Consider the following 26,460-nt stretch of genomic DNA (forward strand, 5'->3'; position numbering starts at 1 on the left):
TTTTCTTGTTTTTTGGTATGTCATAACATCCAACACCTCGCATTGGAGAAAATGGAATAGCTTAATTTTACAAGTCCAAATTCCTTCTGAAGTTTTTGTATCACCTGTTTCCTGGCATTATGAGAAGTGAGAAGTGTTGTGCACAGTGACTAAAATGTTCTAATTTTCAAAACAAACAATTGCACAAGAATAGACAGCGGACTCATCTTGAGGTGGTTTGGGCACACATTTCCCTTTTTGTACTCTTTGCTTTCCTTTGTTTCACACCTGAAATTCTGAGTTTCTTAATAGCTTGCTCTGACCTGCTCCTTCCATCCCCTAGCAGCGCCACCATCACATGAAAATAGTGGAATTTTCTTTAGCAGTGAATGTCAGTCTTCGCTTTGCAAGAAATGGGTCAGCAGTCAAGATACCTGCCTGCTGCTTCTACTCACTGTTCAGGTCAAGCACATTAACTAGGCTAATAACGTTACTGCATCCCCCCTTTGCAAAGAGTTTAAAGTGGTCCAAGCAGTATGAAAAGCAGCATCAGAGTCTACTGATACACAAAATATTCAAGTGTGAACCATTCCTTTAAAAAAAAAAAAAGAAAAACCCACCCCAAAAACCACAGCACACAACATCCCAAATTATAGTTCAGTATTACAATGTATTATTATGTGCAAAACTCACCATTTACAAAAGGTAATACATGTGCCAGGGGTTCCAGATACATGGCAAACTGACAAAACCACTACAGATCTGTCTGTACAATACGCATGCTGCTCATGACATTTTTATAATCATCTGCCTTACGTTACACTGCTCTGCCCACACTAGACTTGGGGAGAACCCCATGTCCCTCTGAAGAGAGTAGCCCTAATTGACTTAAGTAGGGTCCAGAGCATCACCCATGGCATCAGCTATCTTGGACAAATCTATAGAACACACATGTTTAATACCATCTATGTTTGCATATGTAGGACTGACTTTCACATCTCACCTACTGAGCAACTTAGAACGATGAAATGCTACAACATATTCTTCAGTCCAAGACACATTTTGATATTGGTGACAGACTATACAAAATAGTTAGTGTTCTCCTTCACCATACTCATATATCATATCCTCTGCTAACACAAGTATTATCTGGGATAGGTGCTGTCAAATCCCTCTGCAAATCTACAATACTGCTTACGTAAGAGTTCCTTACCAACCTCCTTCACTTATTTTCTGCAAGGAGCCTGAACCAGCAGACTAACACATTTTAATCCCAAATTAGGTTACTGCATTCTTTCTCTGCCCCTTCTCTACATCCTTTTCTTTCAATTTCCTCTTCAACCCCCTAGTTCTGCCTAAAACAATGCATATAAACAATAATCCAGATAACAGTACATCAAGGTCAGATAAAGGCACTGAAATTGCCAGTGCCAATGTTACAATCTTCTTACAGATAACAGAAGTTTCATGAAAACTCTCCTGTTACAGGAAAAGAAGAGAAACCAGAGACTTTTAATGCAGTACTCTAAAACCAGCAAGAGATTTATTCTTGTATATTAAATGTTAAAATCACATGCATAATTATAGAATACTTTATAGTTAAAAAAATATTTAAAAAACCAACCCTGACAGTTTACCTGCAACTGCTATAAAATTTCTATGATATATATATAAAAAAACATGGCAATTTTCTGTAATTAAAAAAAATTAGGAAAGGATGCAATCATCCAGGTAATTATGAGTTAACTGATGCCCTGCATCGGACAGTCTTGTCAAACTCATGCTGGTGAAACTGAGCCCATACCAGCCAGTTTACTAAAATACTTGTCTAGCATACATATATTTAAATCAGAATGACATTTGGCTACAAGATGAGTGTAAGAAAATAGACTTTTGCACACTACAGCAAAAGACCTGCAGAGGGCCACAGTATAACAGGCTTCAAAAGAGTCTGTGGTACAAGAAATTCAGCCTCATGGGCTGTTTACTCAAACACGCTGATGGAATATTCCACATAACTGGCCATATGCATGGTTTACTTGGGTTTTTAAAAGCAATGCTAGAAGTGTCTGCGTGTGTTTTACTAGGTTTTATGGTTTAAGACCTGTTTTAGCTCCTAAGGAAGGCAGCCAACAAAGATGTTTTCAGCAGTTAACAAGGAACAGAACTTAAATGATGAGTTGCTGTTTTAAGAAGCTGAGTCATCGTTGTTTTGAAAAATGGCACCATATGGATCACTGTTAATGCGCTTGTAGACGAAGTGAAAGACCTGGGGTTGTGGACGGCTGTGCAACTCTGCCTTTATTTTCTGAGGGTAGGTATCCTCTGTCAGTTGCTGCCAGGTGTCATCAACAAAAAGAAACAGTCTATATTCTTCTGGATTGTCCACTTTAAACTTTTCAGCACAAAGCTGACATACATCTTCAGTAGTGATATATGGTCTTACTAGTAAGGTCTTTCCTGTACATCCACTGTTAACTTCCTGGAATGCAACACGAAGGTAGTTCTGCAGAATGAGAAAACACACGTTAGAAATTCAAACAAACAAAACTCATTCTCTGAAAACTGAAGAGTCAGCAACAAATAGCAAGCCTCTCCATGTTCTAGTTGTAAAACGCACACCGGTGATTCCTGTATGGCCACCTTGTGAATTGCATGGTAAAACAGTGGCAAGCTTGTGGTGGTGGGCATAACAAATTCATAAGCCAACATCTTCCTTTCCTTGGATTATGTTCTAACCCTGCAATTAAGGGTACAGATACAGCCTTAAAACCACATGGAAAACACCAGTGGTTTTAATGGGACTTGATGTTTGGCCTTACTAGGAAAGAAAATGCTGTGAAGCAAAATAGATGTCTGAGGCAGCATGCCCAAGAGATGATGCTGCCATGCTGGGTCAATACTAGAGAACAGAATCTTCACACAGTATGTTAGTCAGAGGGGAAGCCTCTGCCAGCAGCACACCAGGGTGTTGATCCACAAGTTACTACACAATAAGCTGTTTGCACTCTTACACTGCAGTATGCAAAAGGTAATCCCATCCTCACATAGGACATTTTCATCACACTAACTGGTGCCATCTAAGCCTGATGTAACCAAGTTTCATGTGGCAGCATTTTCTTTTTTTGAATAAGGCTTAGAGGGATGCATCAAGAAAATTTACTCTGCAACATTAGAGTAAATCTGTATGATCTTTAGACAAAAGCTGGATCTTTTCTCCGTTGAAATTGACACATGCCCACAACTCTGATAACTGATAAATTCTAAACATGCCCTACAAAGAAGAAATGTAGTGCTGCCTTTCAAAAAGTATTTAAAAAGGAAAATAAAAAGCCACAACTGGGCGGAGAAAAAACCCAAACAACTTTTGGACACACGAACAAAGCAGCCTGCTGCCCTGTGCTTTTTTACAGAAGAGATTAGCTGCAATTAAAGACAAAAAAGCAGTAAGATTAAAGGAGGTGGAAAAAATGACAGAGAGAAAGACATTTTTATTGACTGAGCTGGTACCTATACTTGTATGCTGAATAAACTAAACATGCTAAATCACAATGGTAAAAAAACACATTTCATAAAAACAAGCTGTTAAAAGCTAAGGCTGAGAAGATTGTTCATACAACTTAAGTTCCAAAGAGCACTCTGGTCTTTAACAAAAGTATTTTTGACAGCTCACAGCCATACACTGAAGCTTTGCAACAGCATTTAAACCACTGGGACTGAACCTGACTGAACAGAACTAATCATTTTTATTATCCAGCATGAAGAAATTTAAAAAAGAAAGCCCTCGATAAGGCAAAACACACCACAGTTTTAATTTCTAATGTAGCTAGCACACAGAAGATCTGGTTTTAAATGCATGTGCTTTTAGATGGACAGGATTGCTTGAAGGAGAGGCTGAAGTTTGTACAAATGCCTGTTACTCATATACAAAGTATCAAAATTATTTATGCAGTATCAGGAAGTTGTATTTAATCATCAAAATATGGGAATGTTTGCTTTTCTGTCCTGTTGAGGGAGGGAAGATGAAGGCCTTCCATGGCCCAAAAGCTGATAAGGCTGTGCGACTGCATCACAGAAATGCAGCAATCACATCCTGGTTCAATGTGGGAAAGATGAGCTGAGTTCAAGTGGTGTTACACGTTGGTTGTGGGGAAGGCGCTCCATTTCAGGACTGCAGGACGTGGAGAAAGGAGATGGAAAACTAGCATTCTGAGCAGGTGGCAAAATGCTTGAATTTGTGCCCAGCGTAGCCTGAAAGTGGTGCGATCTTACTGATTCGAGGCTCTCTCTTGAAAGACACAATAGAAGGAGAAGCACTGGACACACTTGGTGCCAAGAAGGAGAAGCACTGGACACACTTGGTGCCAAGAAGGAGAAGCACTGGACACACTTGGTGCCAAGAAGGAGAAGCACTGGACACACTTGGTGCCAGCTCTTCCCCTGCCCTCTCCCCAACCTTTCTGCATCCAGCATGGCATTCAGCTGTACAATTAGCTTGGCTAAAGATCATTTGCTGCGGAAGAGAAGGTGAAACAGAGTGTAAGATCCTGCTGAAAGAATCTTCTGTCATTTAGTCATCCAGCAGAAATACAAGGTGATTAATTTTGCTATGAACAGTGTAGTGTTTTGTTAGGAACAACAACGAGTCAAGCTGCTTGAATCTGATAACCTAACTACAGGTAAACAGGAATATAAAATGGATCCCAGTAAGATGGACTAGCGTGGTGCGCTGGCCACAGTTTGGAATTTCTGTTAACAAGTCCTCCTCTTCTTGAGAGGCAAATTATGGAAGACTGCATCTTCTCCCAACTCCTTCCTGTTCAGCATTGTGCTGTAGTTGCTTGCCTGGACAATGATAAAGCAGAAGGAGCCTCAACTGAAAGGTTTCATTATCTCCTGATGATCCCCAACCTTCAGCTGTCAAGCTCTTAACTACGTCATAACTAATGGATGGCTGTCATTAGCCCCTCTGGCAAATTTGTGTTGTGTTATGAACGCAAAGGAGTAAATTCTTTATTCTCGATTCCAACATCCTCCTTGCTTCTGTCCACAAACTGACACAGACAATCAACAGCATACTATATGAAAGACATGCAGGCCTGGTTTTAAAAGATGAAGTAATCCCAACTGTTTTCTTATTCTTCAGCTGAAGTTACTGCCTTACTCTGAATGAGCAGTAAGAAATGGAAGGGAGGGGGAAAAAAAAAAAACACAAGCAAACGTGAAGACATCCATAGTACAGAACTCCACTCCTTACTTAAACTTTAAAACTCTAAGTAAGCTTTTCACCCACCTCGTCTCTCTATTACCTGCTGTATGCCACCATTAGTTGTGTTGATTTATACCACTGGAAATCTGGATTTGCTCTTTTCAACAGTAAAGCATACAAAGAAACTGAATCTAAGATATGATTCAGTTTGTCCTCACTCTGCATGACTTAAATAGAAGGAAGGGTGGGAAAGTTCCATTATTTAGTGTTTTCTTTAGACCATCATAATCAAACTCTATTATAAAGCGCAAAGACTTCAAAACTGAGGCAGATTTCCCAGCCATATTCTCAGCGCCGCTTCACTCCACTTACGTTGTGGCCCCAAGGGAATCATTATGAATGATACCTCTCCAATGGGGATTTCCAACAAAACAATCATTCCCTGTTTTTATCTTCAGCCTTAAGCTCTACCTGAAAATCATCAACTGAAGGTATCATCCTGTTAGTTGTTCTCCTCTTGTGCCATTGCCGGAGAGTATCTCTGGCTTCTGAACTTAGCAGTCGGGCAGCTTGTTCTTCCTGGAAGTTCTTGATCAGTGAAAGTGCTCCATAAGCGCTTGTCAAGTAATAGCCTCCTGTGAAGGACACCAAGGGAAGAACTTCTCAGAGTGGTCACAGACATCACTCTAGTTCCAACTGGTCTAGTCAGAAGTACAAACACTTTTTATATATATACATACATATATATATATATATGAAAGTCCCTGTACACTATTGCCAAAATATTTGTGGATAAAGAAAAACAGCTCACTGGCCTGCAAAATACTGGATGGTGTGTTCTTAGATGCTAGGAGACATGTAGTCATTGCATGTGCTCCATATTATTGAGTGGTACAATAGTATCTAAGTGTGGGTCTACTAGTGCCAAGGATAGCTAGTTACTTAAATGACCGGTGTCACTCCTTTACTCCTGAGTGTTTTTAGAAGAAAGCTCCTGTTCCAACTTTGTAAACAATTTCCAAACAGTGGTTTGCTTTCTTCCTGAGCTTCAAGTGTGGATGAAATAAACATAGCTGTTTAAACAAAGTAAAAGACAATCCACCACCGTTCAGGACCTTAAAAGCAACCACCCTTAGTGGCAACAAAGCAATGACTGAGTGTGTGATCTGTACCCTGGACGCATCCCAAAGAGCCTGTTTTTAAAAGGAAGACTGTGTGTGTCACCTTTTTAGCATTCCCCGTAACGTCCGACTAGTTCAGGAGGTGACATGTGCAGTCCTTCATACCTCACCTTTATTACATGAGTGGGGAACAAATTAAAGGCAGGACAGAGTGGCCAATGTACAGAAGAAGCTGCAGGTCACAAAGTAAAAGGAGTCTCAACAGGAGGTAACAGACCTCAACCACCAGGAGAAACAAAAAGACATGCTGTCATTTCTTTCTCTCTCTCTCTTTTTTTTTTTTTTTTTTTAAAGTAAACTATTTGAGTGGGAGTGTCCAATTAAGAGCACAGTCTATTCATGGAGTGATTCAAAGAATCTATGCTCACAGTAGCATTTTGTGTATTACTGATAGCATTCTCTTGGCCTTTAGCTTTGCAACAAGTTTAATACATAAAACACATGCAAGACCCATAAGACAAATTGGACAATACATTACATTTGAACTGCACTGCCAATCCTGGCATGATTCTCTCATGCATACTGGCATGTAAGAGGATACAGCAATTTCAGCAAGCCAAGATAGCAGGAATGGGAAACATACACATATAGTTCAACTCACAGCTGAGCTTGGTCACAAGAACCTTTAAACTTCCTCATAAACAGATAGATTATGGGGCTACCAAGGGCTTGCAGAGTACCTCTTTGTTAAAAACACTACCATGAGAACAGAACGGAGGGAAATTTTCTTGCCTCTAGCAGACTTCAGCCATCATTCAAGAAAACCTTAGGAAACATATTCCTGGGGCTCATAAAAATGCTCTGTGAGAAGTAGACATTGGGAAGAAGCGAAGATCACTAAGGGGGGGGCAATATTCTCAAAAGCACCTCCCCTGTATAGAATTCCCCCAGAAGTTTTTACAAAGCACCTAACCCAAGTCCCATTACGTGTCTCACAATTTAACTGAATGCTGAGCCCTATAAATACTCTTAGGATATTTTCAGGCACAGAAGGATAAACACATATGGCACCTGCTCAGCGTACGTGTTTGCATGCTAAGTCACAATGCCTCCCCCTTCTTGGCTGAAAACAATGTATTCCCTCATAAGGCAGTATACATCAGTAGATTCCCAGGTCACTCAGGCCTGTGCTCTGCAAGCTAAAGTAAGAGAAAGCTGGTTAAGGTTGAAACAGCAATGAGATTCTCTTGTTACACTGCTGACATAGCTGTCTTTAGGACTCCCCTTGAAAGGATTCCTATTCAAACAAGGTTAACAGCAACTGCGCTACGAGGGAGAATTCCCCCTTTCCCTAGTCTTTTGCTCAATTCTAATAAAATTAAATTAATAGATTACCTTCTCCATGCAGCAAAGACGGATCCAGCAACTCCATCATGTATTCAATTTCAGTATCCAGTTCCAGCATATCACATTGGGCTAGTACATATGTCAACACAGGCAAGAAGTCATCAGCTCCATACAGCCTCCCTGGGTTGAAGGGAACACAGACAGTGATAGACAAACCACAACCTTTTACCAGTTTCCATGGTTTTGCTGCCTTCACTGACCAGTAAGTTTGTATTACTCTAGAGCCTCCTGTTATCAATGTGCAGCAAAGAGAACATCAGCTGACACTCGCTGGACAGGAGACTAACACCAGCTTCATCCTGTACTTCTAACAAGCACAAACCTGATGATGCACACCTTGAGGCATGCAAGGGAATTTAAAGACTGGGCTCACCTTGGCATCAGCTCAACTGGTCAACTCACAAAATGCTGCCACGCCAGTCTGGCCTGACCTCCACCTGCACTTCTATCACTGGCTAAGAAATGAATAGGCATTTTCTTTATATGTGGAGAGATGACATCCACTTTCTGGAAGGATCCAGCCACAAATACCAGTTTCTGAGTTTGAAACCCAGAGATGCCTGAATATAAAAGCCTATTAGATTTGACATGAAAACTCAGCTCATTTCCTTGACAGAGCACAGTTAAAAATATCAGTGAGCAAAGCCTCGTATCATTCCCAGCTAGCCAGTGAAGCATCATCATCAATGGCAGCATACAACTAAACACACAGAGACTATGCTGTACATAGGTCTGTCTGTGTTCCTATCACTTTTATTGCATTTAAGCTTTCTGTTTAGAAAATACTGTGTCCCCAGATCTCTGGGCGTGGCCTAACTGTGTTGATTGCAGAAGTGGTGTGATGGTCACTTAAAACCACCAAGAACAGGAGCCAACTTAAATTCTGGTCAAACTCCAGATGACTGAAGGGCTGATAACTGAAGTTACAGCAGCTAAGGCATACCTTCCAGGTATTACACTACTAGAGTATGTGACAAAGCAGATACTCAAACAGCTGCTGGCTCAATGCCTTTGGTTGTTGTTGTTTTGTGGGGGTTTTTTTTCATATTTTTGTTGTTGTTGGTTTGTTGGTTTTTTTTGTTTGTTTGTTTTAACAAAAAAAACTTCACATGACCAAACAAGACAACCCAAGAAGCATTTGCTACATCTTAGCCCAAGCCCCTCAGTGCAACACTTAACTGGCAGCAGACTCTCAATGTTTTTCTTCTGCATGTTGAAAATACCTTACCCAATGCGATAACACAGCATGGAGAAAAAAGTTTACAGCACTTCAAGCCAGGATTTCTATATCCATTTCAAAATGTAGGATTTTGCACAGAAATAGCAAGCTGGGCAGGATCTCAGACCTACGTCTTGTGAAAGTGCCTGGGGGTCTTTGACAGCCACAAGCTTTCAACATTTGTCTCAAATCTCAAAAGAAAGCACTGGAACCAGGTGCACATTCGATGCTAACTTAGAAAGAAAACTACCAACCATCTGCAGCAGCTTATACTTCCTTAGGGAAAAAAAAAAATCTCCCACTACCACAAGCATTGCTTCACCTTAGCTTGTGACCTACCACAGCAGTGTATGATAAGACGTCAGGCAACCAAGTTCCACCTATGAATTCATGCCATCCAGCACGGATTTTAATCGTGCCACTGACTACTCAAGCAGGTCTTACTGGTCTATAGTTCCATTTTATTATCTTGGTTTCAGGGTCACTTTTGGACTCTTGCTACAGTATAGAAATAGAAGTTATTTCTGTTCCAAAAACATGAAAGGAAGTGTCTAAATGAGACCAGAGGCACAGCAAGCCAAAAATAACAGATCAGAGGCTACTTTCCTCCACCCATTAACACAGAGCCCTTGTAGTTGTCATAGTGCATACATGCTGTTGAATTACTATAGCTACATACAGGGTGTTACCGCTATTACAATTTCCAGAAAAATACAGAAAGGCTTACAGGACAGCCTTTCTAACAGACAACTTCAAAAGCCTACAATTAAGCAAAGCTGGTTTTTAAAGCTGCTTCACAACTCTGCTTCACACTGAGTTTGTAAGATATGCTGCCAGATGCATCAAAGGTATCAGAAAAGCAGTGGAGAGGAAAAATATCTCTCAAAAGGGCACGGAGGTGCTACAAGAGCTCCAGTAGAAGGAGACGTATCTGCAGAATCAGGTGGTCTAAATTCCTCCACCAAAAGGCAACCCTAGATTTGGAATATCAGTGAACTTGAACCATGAGAAGCACCATACCTGAGTTATTCTCCATAACAGTGTAAATCAATTTGCAAACTCTCAGCAGCAGCATGACTTTCTTTTCAGGTGAATACATTTTCTGCATGGTCATGAACTTGACTTTAATCTTTTCAACGTCCACAAAGTCTGGTGTTGGAACAAACACACCCAGTTCCTGAGGGTTCCTCTGCCGCACCAGCTGCAGGTTTTCCTTTAGCTGTTTCCAGGAACCATCCGCGGTATGAAACTCTTTCAACATCGCTTCAATGTGGCCCTTCAACGGCTTCAGAATGCATTTATGCATGGCCTTCTCCAGGACAACATCTGCAACGGGAAAACACAAGTCCAGCTGACTTCCTCCTCTAGGGCAGAGCCAATATTAATATAGCCGTTCCCAAAAGAGACACTGTAGAGCAAAACCTACTTGCTAAGGCCTATTTATTATACAAGCGGAGTTTCCAGATGTTTGGTAACAAGAAAACAAAAGGCAGAGCAGAATCTGTATTCAGTTTTCATTTATGGCAATGTGGTAAATTAAAAAAAAAAAAACGAAAACAAAAAAACCAAACCCACAAAGATAAACTGCAGGCTCTCCAAAAAAAAAAAAGGCAAAAGAAAAGGCAAGCTGTAGCTCCAGTAAACTTTGAGCTTAGTCTTTAACTCCCAAACTTGAAGTAAAACACAGTCAAAACCATAACTTTTTTCCTGCTTTGGCATAAAAGCCCATCGTTTTTGCATAGTTTCCATCAGAAACTATAACTCAGCCATGGTCTCCTAAAACTTGGCTCAACTTTGTCAAGATTTTTATGAACTTGGACAGATTATGGGCTTTAAACTATAAATGAAAACTAAGCTGTGTTTGTCCAGCTTCGGATTTCATCATGCAAGCTTACATACAGCTTTGTCATCAAGTTTGAAGTTCTTCGTTTGGCAATAGCGTGCATGTGGCACAGTAACCACTAACAGGTTTTTTTTGGTTGGGTTTGTTTTTTTTTTTTTAATTCTTGTTCTACTCAAGTTTTCCTTTAAACAGTCTTTCTCTGTTTCCGAAGTATGAACTACATCAACAGAGAAAGTTCTTTGCTAAATGTTTCTCTGCAAACCTTGATAAGCTAATTTCCTCTCCTGCTCAGCATCCTTATGGCAACATAGCTTATATTAATATTAGCTTACATCAATTATTTTTACCATATGCAGAAAAACTGGGGACCCTTCAACCCGACCACTGCACCAACATCCTGACACAGGGCAGGATCAGAGCCTAGAGTAGGCAGATGTACTAGGGGAGCACAGGGACCAGGAGCAGAAAGGGGAGAGACTCTGTTGCTGCTAGATCACACATTTATACAAGTTAGCAGTAGACATTCCTGCTGCTAGTGGTGACTCAAAGTTTCATTAAACCTCATGCCCCTTCCAGGTTCTTGGCCTGTTCTTACATTTTCCTTAGACCACACTCACTTTCTTTCTGCCCACCTCTGCCCCCATTTTTTTTTTTTTTTAATTGCAGGCTGTTTCTAAGGCTTGAGATTTACACCCCCACCCCTAAACAAGCGTTACCAACTTCTGTTTTCTTGCTTTTGCTTTATGTTTTCATTTATTTTATACTTGTGTTCAGCCATTTTTCCTTTTGGGCCTTCATACCTCTTTCCCACACAAATGTGCCCTGCACACACTCCCTCTAACAGTGCCTTTGCTTCATACGTAGCATTTATTCTGTGTTTGCCTGGCATGTGATTCCCAAATGTCCAACTCTATTGGGAGCTCCCATCTCCCCTATCTCAATTCTGCTGGGGTTTCTGTAGCTATTTCCCTGCCCCAAGACCCTGATGGAGGTGACAAAGGTATATCTGCTTCATTCCTGGATGCTTTAAAAGCATCTGGGTTCGCTCTCATAACAGACTGTGAGAGCTGCTGGAAGGCAGAAAGAGTGAACTTGAGGAGCAGCATTTGCCCTCTGATTTTCTAGATTTCCCTATCGCCACCAGTAAAGGCATAACCAGTCTGACATGTGTTCTCGATGGCCTGTCACACAGCGTGAAGGGTGGATCCAGCTTCCTGCCAGACCAGAGCTGACAATTATATGTAACCAGTGGCAACATTTCAAGTGACTGATCCTTATCTACTTAGTTGGTAGAGCCACAGAATCACTACTGAGAGCACTACCAAACCCAGTCAGGAAAGCAGAAGCATCACCCTTCTGCACAGTGACAGAAACTGCCTCTCTTTGCCACCAAAGCCATCCTCAGGGCTCATGGGGCAGAAATATTTTTCCAAGAAAAATGCACAAAACTCACACATGGGTATGCTAGCTAGCCAAATTTCTAGAGGATACACGAAAGGTCCTTGCTAGCTTCACTGATAATTTTTTTTTTTTTGTCTGACAGTTTGGCTTACTTTATTTCTACTGCCTGCTCAGTTTTTTTAAATACCAGAAACACCAACTGCTTTGCTTCTAAGCGGAACACTGCTGCAGTTTGCATTCCAACTGCCTGGTCTTGTTTAAGTCAAAGTTAAAGCAGTCAGTGCTGCCAAACATTACGTTCAGCTAGAGAACTCTCTAACCTCACAAAATTTTAACTTCCACAGCCTTCCACTGGAAGTCCTGCACATGAATAGTTAGCGTCAGCCATCCTTCATCTCAATACAGTGGGGTCAGCAAGACATTTGGTCACAGGAGGCTCAATAAACTGTAAAGAATTCAGCAGTGATTCTTAGAGCCCTTGGTCTGACAGTGAGGAAGTACCTAGCCTGCGATGGTAGATGGGAAAACTCAGTACGCTTCTGTGACTGATCCCTATAGGCTGCAGGCTAGAGCTGGTTCAGCTGCTGCCTGCAGTATCAGTCCCTCCCCAGAGCTACAGGAACTGGATGCTGCCACGAGGAAAAAATCCCTCCACAGGGCCCCAGTCTGTGGCTGGGGCCAGGTTTGTTATCTGTAGGCAAGAAGTAGAAGCCTTAAGTCTTGTGCCCTCAACCCTTATTAAGTTAGTGCCACTCCCACAGCTTCCTGTACAGATGAATTGCACATATTTTTACAGCTGTGCAAGATGGCGAGGAGACTTTCTTATATATTTGCAATTCATCACAGGCTCCAAAAGCAGTGCCTGGAAATTGCTTTGAAATTTACTTGACCACATTTCACACTTTCTCCAGGAACTTAAATTGATTTGAAGCAGCAGAGGAAGAGAGCAGATAGCTCACACAGCTGTGCTCAAAGCTCCACACAGGGTCCAAGTACTTATTGTTGAAGGCTGTTCCTAATGGCTTCTGTGCTGTTAATGTGATCAGGTAAATAAAAATAGGACAGGATATATAGCAAAGCATCCTTCAGGAAAGCTGTCCACTGACTATATTACAGCTAATAGGAGACAAATCAAATAAAGGGCATATAGCTGCGATTCCAAAGAGATACTAACTGCTTTGGCTTGGTAAGGGTAGACTGAAACTGTCATTTCAATGCAGCATGTTTGCACAGAACTAGCCAGCAAACAAGGAAGTGACTAAGATACAACAGTTTTAAAAAACAAAAACTAACAACAAGAAGAAACCCACAAACCCCCAAAAAGCCCCACCAAACCAAACAACCCCTTTATGAATTCTTGGCACAGACTTAAGAACCATGGAGGTTCTGCCCTCAAATTAAAATGTGGCAAATTCTAGCAAGCCGATGAGGCCAATAACATCGCAAGACTGATAAGCGCTGGACTTTTTTTTAAATGGTCAACACCCATACATATCCTAATTAATATAAAACTTATATAAGTAGTTATTATTAAAGCCTGGAAGGACAGTATTTCTTGTGATCTGGGTCTTAGACCAATATTCAGTGTCAAATGAAACCTATAAGCATCTTGGGGATCAGACCATCCAACTATTTACTCTTTCCTTCTGAAGTGCCATTACTGGCCCCTTTCAGAGCAAGGTGTTTCTGGACGTTATCCCACAAAACAATTCCCAGCCAGCAGCAGCTTTCACTTCTTAACTTCTAATGAACACGAAAAGTGTAAGAGGGTCCCGCAGGCAAGTTAGCACCTAGGTGGTGAATTGAGGACTGATCCTTTACAATAACATCTCCGTGTATTTCTCAGATCCAAATCAGTAACAAAAATTCCTGTTTACTTCAGCATATGCAAAGTATTTTCAAATATCCTCCCAGGATGCTTAATACTCCAAAACCAAGAGTTGGTTTTGAAGTTCTGAAAAGAAAAGCTCTTTGGTTTTTTTTTTAAATTAAATATCATTTAAGCTGAGCGCCATGTAGCATTCCTGAAATGATACTTATAATTAGCCTCTAGCCTCAAAATGGGAACTGGAAATGCTTTGATAAATGAATTGTAAAGGCCAGCCAGCTAGTTTCGTTGTGACTTGTGGAAACACATCTGTATCCTGTGCTGACATGCTATTTTGTTTTGCTGCTGCAAACCACACAAGTCTGCATCTACAGAGGACAACAGATTAGTCATCGCAAGTGTCCTTACGCTGCCTCTTTACAACCCTCGCTGCCTGAAATCGCAGGCATGCTCTCACCTTTTCCAGGCTGTCAGTTTACCTGTTACCAACTGTTGTTGCCCCACTGAGATTATCTGTCAGTTTTCAGCCCCTGGATTTACACACAAGCCCTGTTTATCATCTACAACGGCCAAACCATTCAAGAGTAAAGGAAAGGCTCAGTAAGAGACTGAGCGAGCCTGGGAACACCATCATGAAAAGGCTCAATCCTGCACTAGTGACATGGCCTGGGAGGCTGAAAGCAGGAGGCTGCTTTGGAACACCATGGCATGTAAGTGCAGGATGCCTGACTACACTGCATTTGCTTTGTTCTGGATTGTACTAGTATCTTGCACGTTCATAGACTTGCATGACTGATACAGATCTATTTTAAGACAGCTCATGTGAGTGTGTCCAGTTCCTGGTGGATGTCTACAGTGACACATGCCTAGCCCATGGCACGGACAAGGACATTTCCTCCAAAGGAGCAAGACTTGAAAGTAAGACCTCACACAGCCCACACTCCTTGATAATCTGCACAAGCCTGAAAACAGAGGTAGAACTGAGGTAGGTGATGGATAGGTGGCGGTGGCAGAAGTTGAGCAGCTAGGGAAGAAAGGTCTCTAGGGTAAACCTCCCCTAATTTTACCTTTAAAAAAGCACACCAATGAATCGCAGAACACTCTGTGCTGGGTTTGTTTTGCTTTAATCAGCTGTGAGTTAATTAGAACTCACACTACAGCTGTGTGGTAAATACATGCCTTCTCTTAGGAAATAATAAAGGAGCAGGGAATAAGTCACTGAGCAAATCACCAGGATGGTCAGGAAAGTGAGAACTAAATCCTCTGCTCAGCACTTTTACCACTGATTCCTACTTACCCTATACCCCCACTCCATTAATAAAGGGGGAGCACTGGGTGACACATTCATCGGCCTTGAGATATTAGAAAGATACTAGGATGAATGACAGGGTAGGGGGATGGGACACCAAAACAAATGTACAAGCACCAAAAAAGTAACACAGTGCTAAAAAACAGCCAACCTGAGTTTTTCAAGAAGAAATGGTGGCATATCATTCTAATTCCTTTGAGAGGATAACTGGACCAGTGGAGAAGAGGAGAGCAGAGGGTGGGCTGTATCTTTTAAGATCCAAAACCCTATTCCATGCAACTTTCCTATAAGCTAACAAGGGGAATTTTGTCTTGCTGTAATTACCATAAGATGGGTGCATAAAATACTGCACTGAGAGCCAAATGATCAACAGCTGACTGTCAAACAAGACAGGTATTTGAAAAGAGAAACCGTGCAGGTCAGCCCTGGGCTTTAGTCTATTCAGACTTTTCATTAAAAATTTGGATGATAAAGCAGAGAGCTCACATACAAAACCCACATAGGATATCATGGAGGAGGTGGGAGAAGGGCATCACCAGTCCTTTCAAGAACAGGTTTAAAGTTATCTTCATAAGTGGGAAACAGGCCTAAAGCTAACATGATAAAATATCATACGTACTGAAGTAAAACATTGCCTCTCAGCAAGAGGAATACAAAGGCAAAAGTGCTGCTCAGAGAAGCCTCCCCTCAGTGTGCCTGGCACACAAGCTCCCATGGGGAACAGACTATACTCCTCTGTACAGCCTCCAGCTCCATCTGCCTGCGACTCCTCCATACAGACCCAAGTCCCCACAACATGGCATGTCCCATCATAGTAAGGGGCCAACGTATTCTCTTCAAGCCTCTTTTAACATTCAATATTTAAAAATCCATTATGCATTAGAAATACCAAAACAAGTAACAGGCAGTATTGCCCAGGCACCTTCCCTGATATAACTGATATTAACTATCAGTTAATACCTTAGTGCTAAATTATTTATACCAGTCATTTCCTGGGCTAGGCCCAGATTTGGACATTGAGACTGAAGTTGTTCAGGTGTCAGATCCCACCTGGTGATCACCTGGTAAAGCCATGACAATCAACTTGACTCTTTCCTGTTCACAGCCAGGAAAAGAAGAAACACAAACAAAAACTCCAGAACATTTGCTATTCAAGCAGCTGTGGACTATCAGGGTCTCCTCTGACCAGCCCAGGTCTTTATTCTGTAGATATATATTCAGGTATGGATGACTAAAAAAAAAAAAACCACACCACAAAACACACCAAAACAAAAAACACTTTGCATCCAACCTTGAACAATAAGAAGCCATGTGCCTTAGTCTTGATTCTGTCCCAACACTGGGAATCCCATTGTTTCAGGAACAGTTAGCAGTCTACAGTGCTACAATTAGGAGGCACCTGTCGGGAATAATCAGAAACACTGATGCACATTCTCCTGATGATTTGGCAGAAGTTAAACAATTTGATATGCTCCCTGTCTGAGAAACTTAAAAGATCTCCCAACAGAAGTCGTTTGCTTACAAGAGTCTGGGAAGTCCGTGATACAGTTCTACAGGAAAAGCTACATGATGCAAAGATCATTATGCAGACACAGAAGAAAGTCCCAAATACTAAGGGCTTCACTAAGCCTGGTGGGGTGCTGCTCCAGCACGTACCAAAATCCAGGAGACAGCAGCAGGATAAGGTGAAGTCTGGCTGCCCAGAACAGGCGACTGGCAGCAGCAGTTCTGCTGGGTGGGAGAGGGAGGCAAGGACGGCCTCTGGCTCCTCTCCAGAGAGGCAGGATTGGCCTGGGGAGCAGAGAGGCCCAAACATTTTCTGCCAGAAGCTCACTCCCTGCCCCGCCAGCACCAGCTGCAGGGTCCAAGTCACAGGGTGAAGCTGCTGTTACACAAATACACCCAGCACCTCTTTCTGCGAGTCCCCGGCAAGGCACGGCCAATGTGGCCCGCTCTAACTCGGCGGTCACTAGGCCTGACCAGAGCCTCTGAGCTCGGATACCGACTCGCCACCGCCACAGGACAGTACATGATGAACAGAAAGAAGGAGCATTTTCCCAGCAGCACACACCCAGCCCTGGGCTGACACGTTGAGAGAAAAAGCCTGCACCACAAAAGTGTAAACTGACAAGAGGGGATAAATGACTACTCACAAAGTTAAAAGTCAGGCTGCAATTCTGTAACGAAACAGTCAAGCAAAACCACGGGTAATAGGCAGGGCTACATCATAAAAAGTTCTCTATAGGGATGACTAAATCTTGCTGTCACATAGTTATCTGCTTATATCAGCAACATCTGATGCTCCTGGATCCACTGTTGTTGTTTGCAGGCTCAAGCCATAGGCAGCAGATGATTCAAAAGCAAGTTCTTTCTTTGTTTAAACCATCTCACTTTATAAATTAATTGCATCTAATCACATGGTCAAAGCCAGACTTTCTGTCGCTGAAGAAAACCGATGTAGTTTAGTTATTACGTTTTATAGCTTAAGCTACTTCAAACTACTGAAACATTTAAAAGCAAGCAGCATTTTGCTAGTCTCCAGAGACCCACAGTCTGATTTAACCACACCCTTACAATGAAAAGTAAAAGTCAAACCAAGCTTTCACAAAATTAAAAGCAAACTAGATCTGTATTTTTTTGGTCAAATATCCAGTACTCTGCAGAAATCTAGGTGAAAATGCACCTACACCACTGCTCAAATCGCTGTTTTTTCTTTCACATAACATTCATTGTTATTCTAGTGAGACCATTACACGTCTTTGAAAGAGTCTTGATTTTGAGGACACTTCTCTTAATTCTATATTTGCTTTAGCAGTGCTTATTACTTTTGCTTGACTTTGTGCAAATGAAGTTGAGATTACATGGGAACACTTCCTCTTCATCAAGGAGAGACAGAAATGTCAACATAAAATGACCCTCTCGTCCCAGAGAAAAAACTATCTGCCAAGTTTGCACCGGGCCAACTGTTGGGACACTGGGGTACAGCAGAAAAACAAGCAGATTAGGACTGAAGTGAGCTCACAAGGAAAGTATTCTGTCCTGAGGGATGTTTACCTCCTAAATGCGGCTTATAGGCTCGTTTACAAATACTGCTCAGACTGCAAGACAGAGGGGCAGTGAGATTTTATGCAGCAACAATGAACTCACTTTTGTGGATACACAAGTCTCTGTTGTTAAAACATGTATTCAAACATATAGCTTATCTGCAACCATTGATAAACACGTACATGTAACAGAGAGGTATAGAAATCCTGATATTAGCAGCCCTTTTTATTTAGCTTCAAGTGTAGTGACAGTGCAGCTTTGCTAGGAGTGAACGAGAATGTTTGGAAGAATGAGATTTATTTCAAAAGTAAGTTGCTATGAAATATCTCTCTGCTCTTAACTGTCACTGGTTTTGACTAAATTCTAGTTTTACAGCTACAATCCATATGGTTAAAACTGGCACAGTTTTGGTCCAAGCCCAATCCAGGTTAAAATACGTGTGTCAGCAAATAAAGGATTCTGTACTGTTAACAATAAAGCAGCTAAAAAATAAAGTTACCCCACCCCCTCAAGTAATAATCAGAGGTAAAAAGTCCACGCTGCAGCTGTTTTAAGGATAACTTTTAATGTACAACTTTGTTTCATAGTTCTGAGCTGCTAGGGTGATTGGGGGTAGGAGGCCTGTGGGGTTGTTTTGCTTTAAGACTCAAATACCCAATGGCTCCAACTCTGCTAGCAAAATTAACCCCACCTTTCCAAACTGACACAAAGACTATTGCTATAATCACAGGTTATACATTTTCACCTTCCCCCAGAACACAGGACAGTCTCTTACCTATTTGGTCCTCAGGAATCAGCGATTCGATTGGGGGATCAAGTTCGGAGCTTTGGGACAAATAGTTCTTGACTTGGGTCATGAACTGCCGAATTGTTTGCAGCATATCAGTGCTCGAAACATGGCACTCCTTGTTTTCCTGGAGAAAGCTGACATAATCCTGCACTAGGCATCCAAAGTAAGTGCGTTTGTCCCGGGACATCTCTGCAATTTTCTTAATCATCCTCTTTTCAGGGGTCATGAAGGAACTGAAAACTCCACTGACTTTCCGTAGCTGAGATTTCACAATCTTGGGGAGAACAAACGAACTGTTTCTTTTCTTCTTGGGCTTCAAAGGTGGTGCCATGCTCTCTTGGTCGCTTTCCCCCTCAAAATCCTCCAGGCTGCTGTTAGTGTCCCCCTCATAGCCAAACAGCGGCATGCTCCGATCAAAGTCCAGCGAGTCAGACGAGGAGGTGGAAATGCTCATGTCGCTCAGTCTCTGCCTGCCTCCATTCCACGGTATGTGTGACTCAGAGCTGGTAGCTACCGTCTTTTTGGCAGCTGCTGGAGCCGGCTCAGGCAGGGTTTCTCCTGGAACACCAGCAGCTTCGGGCACACTCACCAAGCTGCAGCCAGGTCGAATTACTGCCGTGGTCTTTGAGCTACCTTCCACCTCTGAGCAAACAGCCTGCTTCTTCAGCCGGGGAGGTGGAATAGGGGTTGGTTTATTCTGCAGCAAACCCAAGCCCCTCTCTTTCTTATGGTTGTCTGTTTCTGGCATACTCGCCTGCTTTATAGTCCTGGAAATCTGTGGACTCGTGAGGATGCTATTAATAGAAGGTGGTGGCGGCCGGGGCGGGGGGGAGCGAGGCCTCGCTGTGCCATTCACATCTTGAGTTCTCGGGCTCTGCCTTTTCAGACTTCCACCGACATCCTGGCTGTGCACTTTTAAGAAGAGGGGATTAATGAAACACAGTGCTCCGTTGGTCTGGCTGCACTCCAGCTCCGAAGGCGTTCTGGTTCGTATAGAATGCACTCCATTTATAAGGCAGAGCTGACGCGAGTCTTTACAAGCACTGCCCAAAGGCACAGGCCTACGGGGAGCTGACGGATCCAGGGGGTTGCTGTTAGCTGGGGAGCTCCAAAAGTCTGAAAATCATCATTGCATTAACGTAAGAATGCAAACCAGCATGCAGATGGCTTTTAGAACATTCAGCTCAACTTCACCAGTTTCAAGTATTAAGAAATTTAGACCAGTTTTTATTAATTCAAGAAATAAAAAAATCCAAGCGAACCTTTAAAAACACCACCAGATATAGCCTCCTACTACACTCCTGGGACTGCTCTTACTCATTTATAAATATCACGACCAATGCGTAGCTTCAAATCGGCCCACTGAAGTAAGCTTAAAAATAAACTGAGCATCAAAGAAAGGAATGAAGACTGTAAGTAATTCTTACCAACTTAAGACTGAAATTAACAAACTACTCATCTGACTCAAGAGAAATAAACCTAGATTCTCAGCTGGTATTAATAAGCTCACCCATTAAAGACAACACTTAGGCTGATTTACACCAGCTGATGGTCACTTACAGCAACTCAACAATTTTGGTTTGGTTTCTTTTGCTAGTGAACAAATGCAACTACACATGAAAAGACAGCTCACATTTTGCTGTGGTGGGTGCATGCATAATCTTTAGGTACACAGACCAAATGCTCACATGTCTTTAGGAGTGCTGGCCTGCAGCCCTGCCTTTGCAATGGTGACACAGTTAGTCAGATGTTTTAGACACTCAGCAACACATAAATAGACTGAATGTGCAGTCCCACACCAGCAGTAGAGAAAACCTGTGCTAAACCAGCAAGTTTCAGCTGCAGCCTCTCCACTTGTCCCACCAAAGAGTCAGCATGTTTGTGAAACTGAGTCAACAGTAAAGCCCATTAGATCCTCAAAGTAGGAAGACAGCAATCGGACTAAAATAAGACTGGAATACCAGAGGAGGGAGATTTTGCTAAAATTTGCCAATCTTGACATGGCCCCTTTTCCTGTAGTGTCAAAGATGCCTCATTTGGGCTCTTGAGTAATGACACCTGCACCCAACTGCAGGAATGCCAAGCACTCCCCTGTCCGTGCCCTGACAGGTGTGTCTTGCCTACAGGGCAGAAGACAGAAAATGGCCCCTGGTGCAGGCCACTGCCAGAGAACATATGTAGGCACAGGCATATTTCTCTACATAGTCATGCAACGCTGCTGTTTCTTTCCTGCTCCATGACCTCATATCCTGCCTGCATAGCCCTCAGCAGACTGGCCAGTGTGCCTGGCATGTGGGCTGTTCCAAACACGCAGTACGTAAGCACCGCTGCAGGTGAAACACAAGAGACCGAGACAGGGAATCTTATGTTCAGCACATGAAGCCTTACAGGTTGGAAACAGCCTTGAAACCTTTACCACCAGTTCTTCCTGATGCAGTTTGCTGGGCTACATGCTGTTGACCTGCCTTGTGCAGCTCTCCCTCTGAGCCTACAGTGTAACAGAGCTCTGACAGGAGCTACAACCCTCCGTATTCAGATGAGGGTGGTTTGTGCCTACACGTTGCTGGAGGAAAGCTCACACTTAACAGGACGGGCCCTTGGAAGTTTTTAAGGCATCTCTTGGGTCCACAGCATTGAAGGGCTGACTTCCCTGTGCGCTCTTTTGCACATTGATACCTAAAACTCCATCAAAATCTCAAATTTGTTGTTGGCTTTTGCTCACAGAAACTGTGATCTTAACCTGGTATACAGTAAGTAATTGATCCCAAATACACCAACCACACGGACACTGATCCATCAGTCTCCTCCTCAGCCTTCAAATATATTAGCTTAAAGAAACAACACACACAACATAGATGGAGACTGTTCAAGAGCAAACCTAACTGCAGCAAGTAGGCCATGGTGCTCTCTGGCGCTGAGGACAGCGTGGTTAGTCTGGAGACCTCGCTCAAAACCACCATTATCATCATCTATATAGAAACTCACCTAAGGTTACTTTAGGGCTTCCAGGTGTCACTGGGAGACTGTCTTCACTACACTGTACCCCAATCAGACCTTTTTTCCCCCGCCCTGTCCAAACGTTCACCTGATCCAACAGTTCCATGTTCGCCTCTATCCCCATGAAAATCCATACTTCCATCTATCTAATTACCTAAACTTGCAGATAACCTGTGAAGTCTTTTGCCTCCTCTCTAAAACAAATCCCTTAATTGCATTGCTACTGCAGCAAAACAAAATGCAAAGCATTGCAATAGTTCCCTGTGTATGGCTTTGCTGCAAAGCCCCACCAAATAGTTCTAGAGAGCCTCATGCTAATAGTGAGGATCCATTTCTAAATCAAATATGATTAAAAAAAAAAAAATCTACTGGAACAAAGACTGCTGACAGTCAACCCTCCCTTCCTGCAAAACAAAATCAGGCCATTCAGCACTTTGCAAGAGTTGCTCAACGATTCATCTGGGTGGAGTCCATGTTTCAAATCCCACCAGGCTTTGTGTCTCCTGCAACCTCAAGGCACATTTTACCATGAGCCTGTATTAGGTTGTAGCAGTCAAGCAAGGTAAGGACATGTCCTTGCATTTTCTTTTGTTGTTTTTAAAATTTCACCGAACCAGCGTGCATGGATACATTCTGCAGATCCTAGATATACACCACTTCTTTTATTAATATGCTACTGCATCGAGGCACTGACCTCAGAAATCACCATTCTAAGATCACGTGTCAATCTGAAAGATTTTTTATTAACGGTGAACCTCAGTTCCTACACTCTCCTGGCAACTCCAGCAAATTATTAAGCTTGTGCCTGCTATGTGAGCCTGCAGCTAAGATTAGCCCTTGAAGGAGAAGCTATATCAAACCTCTGTCTGGGGACTGTAAGGCTTGCTTTGCTCAAGGGATGCCTGGAGAGGGGAGAGAAGAAAGGAAGGAAACAACTCTAACAAAAATATCACAGCAGGCATGGAAGGAAGGAAGAGCACCAAGGTCACCATTTGGCAAGTACAAAGTTTGGCCTTCCCTGTAAGAGAAGCTGCTTATCCGAGTAAAATCTGTATCACCACTGACCAATATGAACTACTTACTGATACAGACTATTTCTTCAAGCTTACAGCAATGCCACAGGGAATGACATTTATGTAGAGAACTACTTACTCAGTCCAAGCTGAGCAATCTCTTCAAGTTCAGCTTCTGTCTTTGCTGCAGCAATAGCATGAGGCAACTTCAGGGTGAATGGAAGGACATCCCTGTTGTCAAAGAGAAAAACAATTATAATTTTTACAACATTGAGTTTTAAAAGCATTTGTTTTCAACACTGCCAGTGGCTGAGCCCTGATTCTTATTTTCTTCTTGAGCTGTGGCAGGCAGCAAGAACCTTAAACACACAGCACACAGTGAAAACATTACCATCCCCAGGGCTCCTTTACATTGGAAAGGGGCATGAAGTGCAAGGGAAAGTCCCCAGGGCTCTCTTTAGGCTTATTTTCATAGAGCTGTCCAGTATTTTCTCCCATTACAGCAGAAGCTTTTATACCTGATCTTTTATGAGCATTCTAGTGAGATGCAAAAGTGTTATCTGCCCTTAACCCTTCAAAGCAGCTTATTTTATGAATATGCTGTTGATTGCTCTCAAAGTTTCATTCCAGTTCTCAGAACAAAAATTTAGATGAGTACTTGGGCAGCTACCCTAAAAATCTAAGCTAGGATGTTTTGGTGCTACTCCGTCCTAGGCTGAAAACACACTTCATTTAAGGAAGTCTTCAAAAGTTATTCTCATACGTGGTTTCTCTTCAATGCATACTAGAAGTTCAATGGATATTTACAAAGGGACATGCCTGAATGCATGAACAACATAAGCCAAATCCAGTGTAAAAAGCTTTCAGACAGAGATTTAAGGGAAAGACACACCTAATCATACGTACATCATATGAGTGCTACCATCAACCAATACTATACCTCTTGCCCGCCCAAGTGGTACCAATATACCCTCAAACAACAGTGCACGCTAAACTGCAAAAATCTATAGAAGTACCTATGTAACTAAGAGTAAATGAGAACAAATGGAGGACAGGAATCCTACATACAACTGGTGTCAGCATAATTGCTTTTTTCTGTGAACAAGCCAACCATCTGTGGAAATACAGATAGTGGGTTTTTATCCCATAAATATTCTCTATGTTGTATGTTAACTTGTTGAAAAAACAGGATCTCAGAATGCCACTCAAATCCAAATCAAGTATATGCCTGAGACTGATTCACCAGCTAAAAAGTATTTGAAAAGACACCTGCAACATCATGCCACAGATAATCAATCTAGAGTATAGAACATCATCATGGACTCAGTACAAAGACAGGTAACTTGTGAATCCTCATACAAACTGACTGGGTATGTACTGCAAGAAATCACTTCTGGTTTTCAGAAATTGTCCTGGTTTTGCTGTGATGTACTAAATGGTACTCTCTTTTGTACAACAGCTACCTATCTGCTTCCCTAAGAAGTCCATACATTTTCCTCTTGCAGCCTCAGCAATACTAGACAGCTGCCTGAAGAGGACAAGGATGCTGGGTAGATGCTGCCACTTAAGAATCATTAGGCAAACAGAAACACTTTGGATGTTTCTCCACTGAATGGGGAAATAAGCATCTGTTTCCAAAAGCATACCCACAATCAGAGAGTGAGCTTCCTTTACTGAAATCTCTGGACAGGTTTGCAGCTGAAGTTGCATTTATTACTGGTATCTCTGGATGGGTTTGCAGCTAAAGTTGTGTTTAGGAAGATGCACTAGGAAAGCCTTAACACCATGCCTAAGTTGCGATCGCCGCTCTTTTCACTTCCTTCCCCTTCCCCAAAGGGCAACAAGAAAAGGAACAGAAGAGTAAACAGGTGAAGAGCCTGGTTATGCAGTTTGTACGTGCTTCCTGAATGGGAGGCCTGACTACATCAGGATACTAAATTCACCTTGGCTCGCTGAAATACCATTAAGAAAACTAAAGCCACCTTGCAGGGAAAGACTCTCAGTTATGAGGCTCATGAGCAAGGCAACAAGCTACTCTGTGTTTGTGGGCTTACTTTCAGCAAACATGAGGCAACTTGGAGCCTTCAGTGACAGAATAGGGATAAACTAATGCAAAAAGGATGGAGGGAGGGAGGGAGAGAGAGAACGGGGTAAAAAAAATGAAAAAGAGAAATCTAAATTTGCTGCATGCTCCCAGTAGGCACTTACCATGCCTGACTAGCATGCAGAACTGAAAGGGTGACAAGATAAGGACTCTCCCATCATTAAATTGCTTTTAAATGCAGTTTCAGCTCATTTCTCATTTGAGTGCTGACCAATTACTTATGTGGTATAAATGCTTCTTTCATCACATGTGCATATAGCTCGGTGAAATGGAGGCCAGTAACAAAGGGGGTCTAGATGCTTCTCCACAAACAAAAACAGTAAGCACAGCAACCTAAGCACATCCCTAGTGAGCATTTCCCACAGCAGAAACCACCAGCGTCAGCACTAACTGGCAACCTTGCTGCAGTAAAAGGATCAAGACGATCCTTTTACTTCCAATTCTCATCTCTTATTTCTCCCATTACCTTCTAAGACTCTGGAGACTCTTGTTTTTTCAAGACAGTCTAGCAAATGCAACTCAGAACATAACACCATCTTACCTGCTAATACAGTAGAAAGCAATGAGCCTGAATAGATCAGCAAAACTTATTCCAGACCCCTCCAAGGAAAATGCTGTGAAGAAAGTTACAAGAGGGACAGAATCACACATCTATCCACCATTTCTTAGAAATGCTTAATAAAAGGCATCTCAAATTTTTGCATAACATTCAAAAGTTTGCACTAACAAACTAGCTACTGTTTGGTTGAGAGAAAACTGTGTGGAGGAGTACAGTCTCAGCTAATGACATTTTTGAGAATACACTGATAGTCTTGATGGTGGGTTTGTTTTTGTATTCCAAACATGTTTTAATTCCTGGGAAACAGATCGAGTGTTATTAGAACAATATTTTGTTAGTAAACAATAAATCAATAACTGAGGCTTTATTTGCCCAGCGTACTGATATACTTAATATCTCTTATTTCCTCTGCTTGCATTCCATCCTACTGACTTGCCTTCTCCTCAGATGTATTAGCACCTAATGGGAGATGATAAATTTTCATTCACTTGAAAAAAACCATGTAACCTCAAAACCCATTAAAAAAAAAGACAACTGTTTCGTGCCATTGCCTCGCACAATGGGGGAGGAAGACAAGAGCAATGCCTTTCATTTTTTTCCCACTCCATACCACTGTTTCTTCTTGATAGAAATACT

The 26,460-nt window shown here is 42.2% G+C and overlaps 1 protein-coding gene across 10 annotated transcripts in view; it reads right to left on the reverse strand.

The window, feature by feature from the left end:
- Positions 1-629: 629 nt before the first annotated feature.
- LOC104045786 (sodium/potassium/calcium exchanger 3) overlaps positions 630-26,460 on the reverse strand; it is a 273,214-nt gene continuing 247,383 nt past the window's right edge. For all 10 annotated transcript variants that reach the window (XM_064445489.1, XM_064445490.1, XM_064445496.1 and 7 more), the window contains 7 exons: positions 25,807-25,879; positions 23,301-23,392; positions 19,137-20,267; positions 9,956-10,261; positions 7,705-7,836; positions 5,660-5,823; positions 630-2,485 (listed from right to left, as the gene is read on the reverse strand). In XM_064445489.1, the coding sequence (XP_064301559.1) occupies positions 2,168-2,485; positions 5,660-5,823; positions 7,705-7,836; positions 9,956-10,261; positions 19,137-20,267; positions 23,301-23,392; positions 25,807-25,879 (2,216 nt within the window). In that variant the 3' untranslated portion in view covers positions 630-2,167. The remainder of the gene's footprint in view (positions 2,486-5,659; positions 5,824-7,704; positions 7,837-9,955; positions 10,262-19,136; positions 20,268-23,300; positions 23,393-25,806; positions 25,880-26,460) is intronic.

This window comes from Phalacrocorax carbo, chromosome 3 (genome assembly GCF_963921805.1).
Source record: "Phalacrocorax carbo chromosome 3, bPhaCar2.1, whole genome shotgun sequence".
NCBI classification, from domain to species: domain Eukaryota; kingdom Metazoa; phylum Chordata; class Aves; order Suliformes; family Phalacrocoracidae; genus Phalacrocorax; species Phalacrocorax carbo.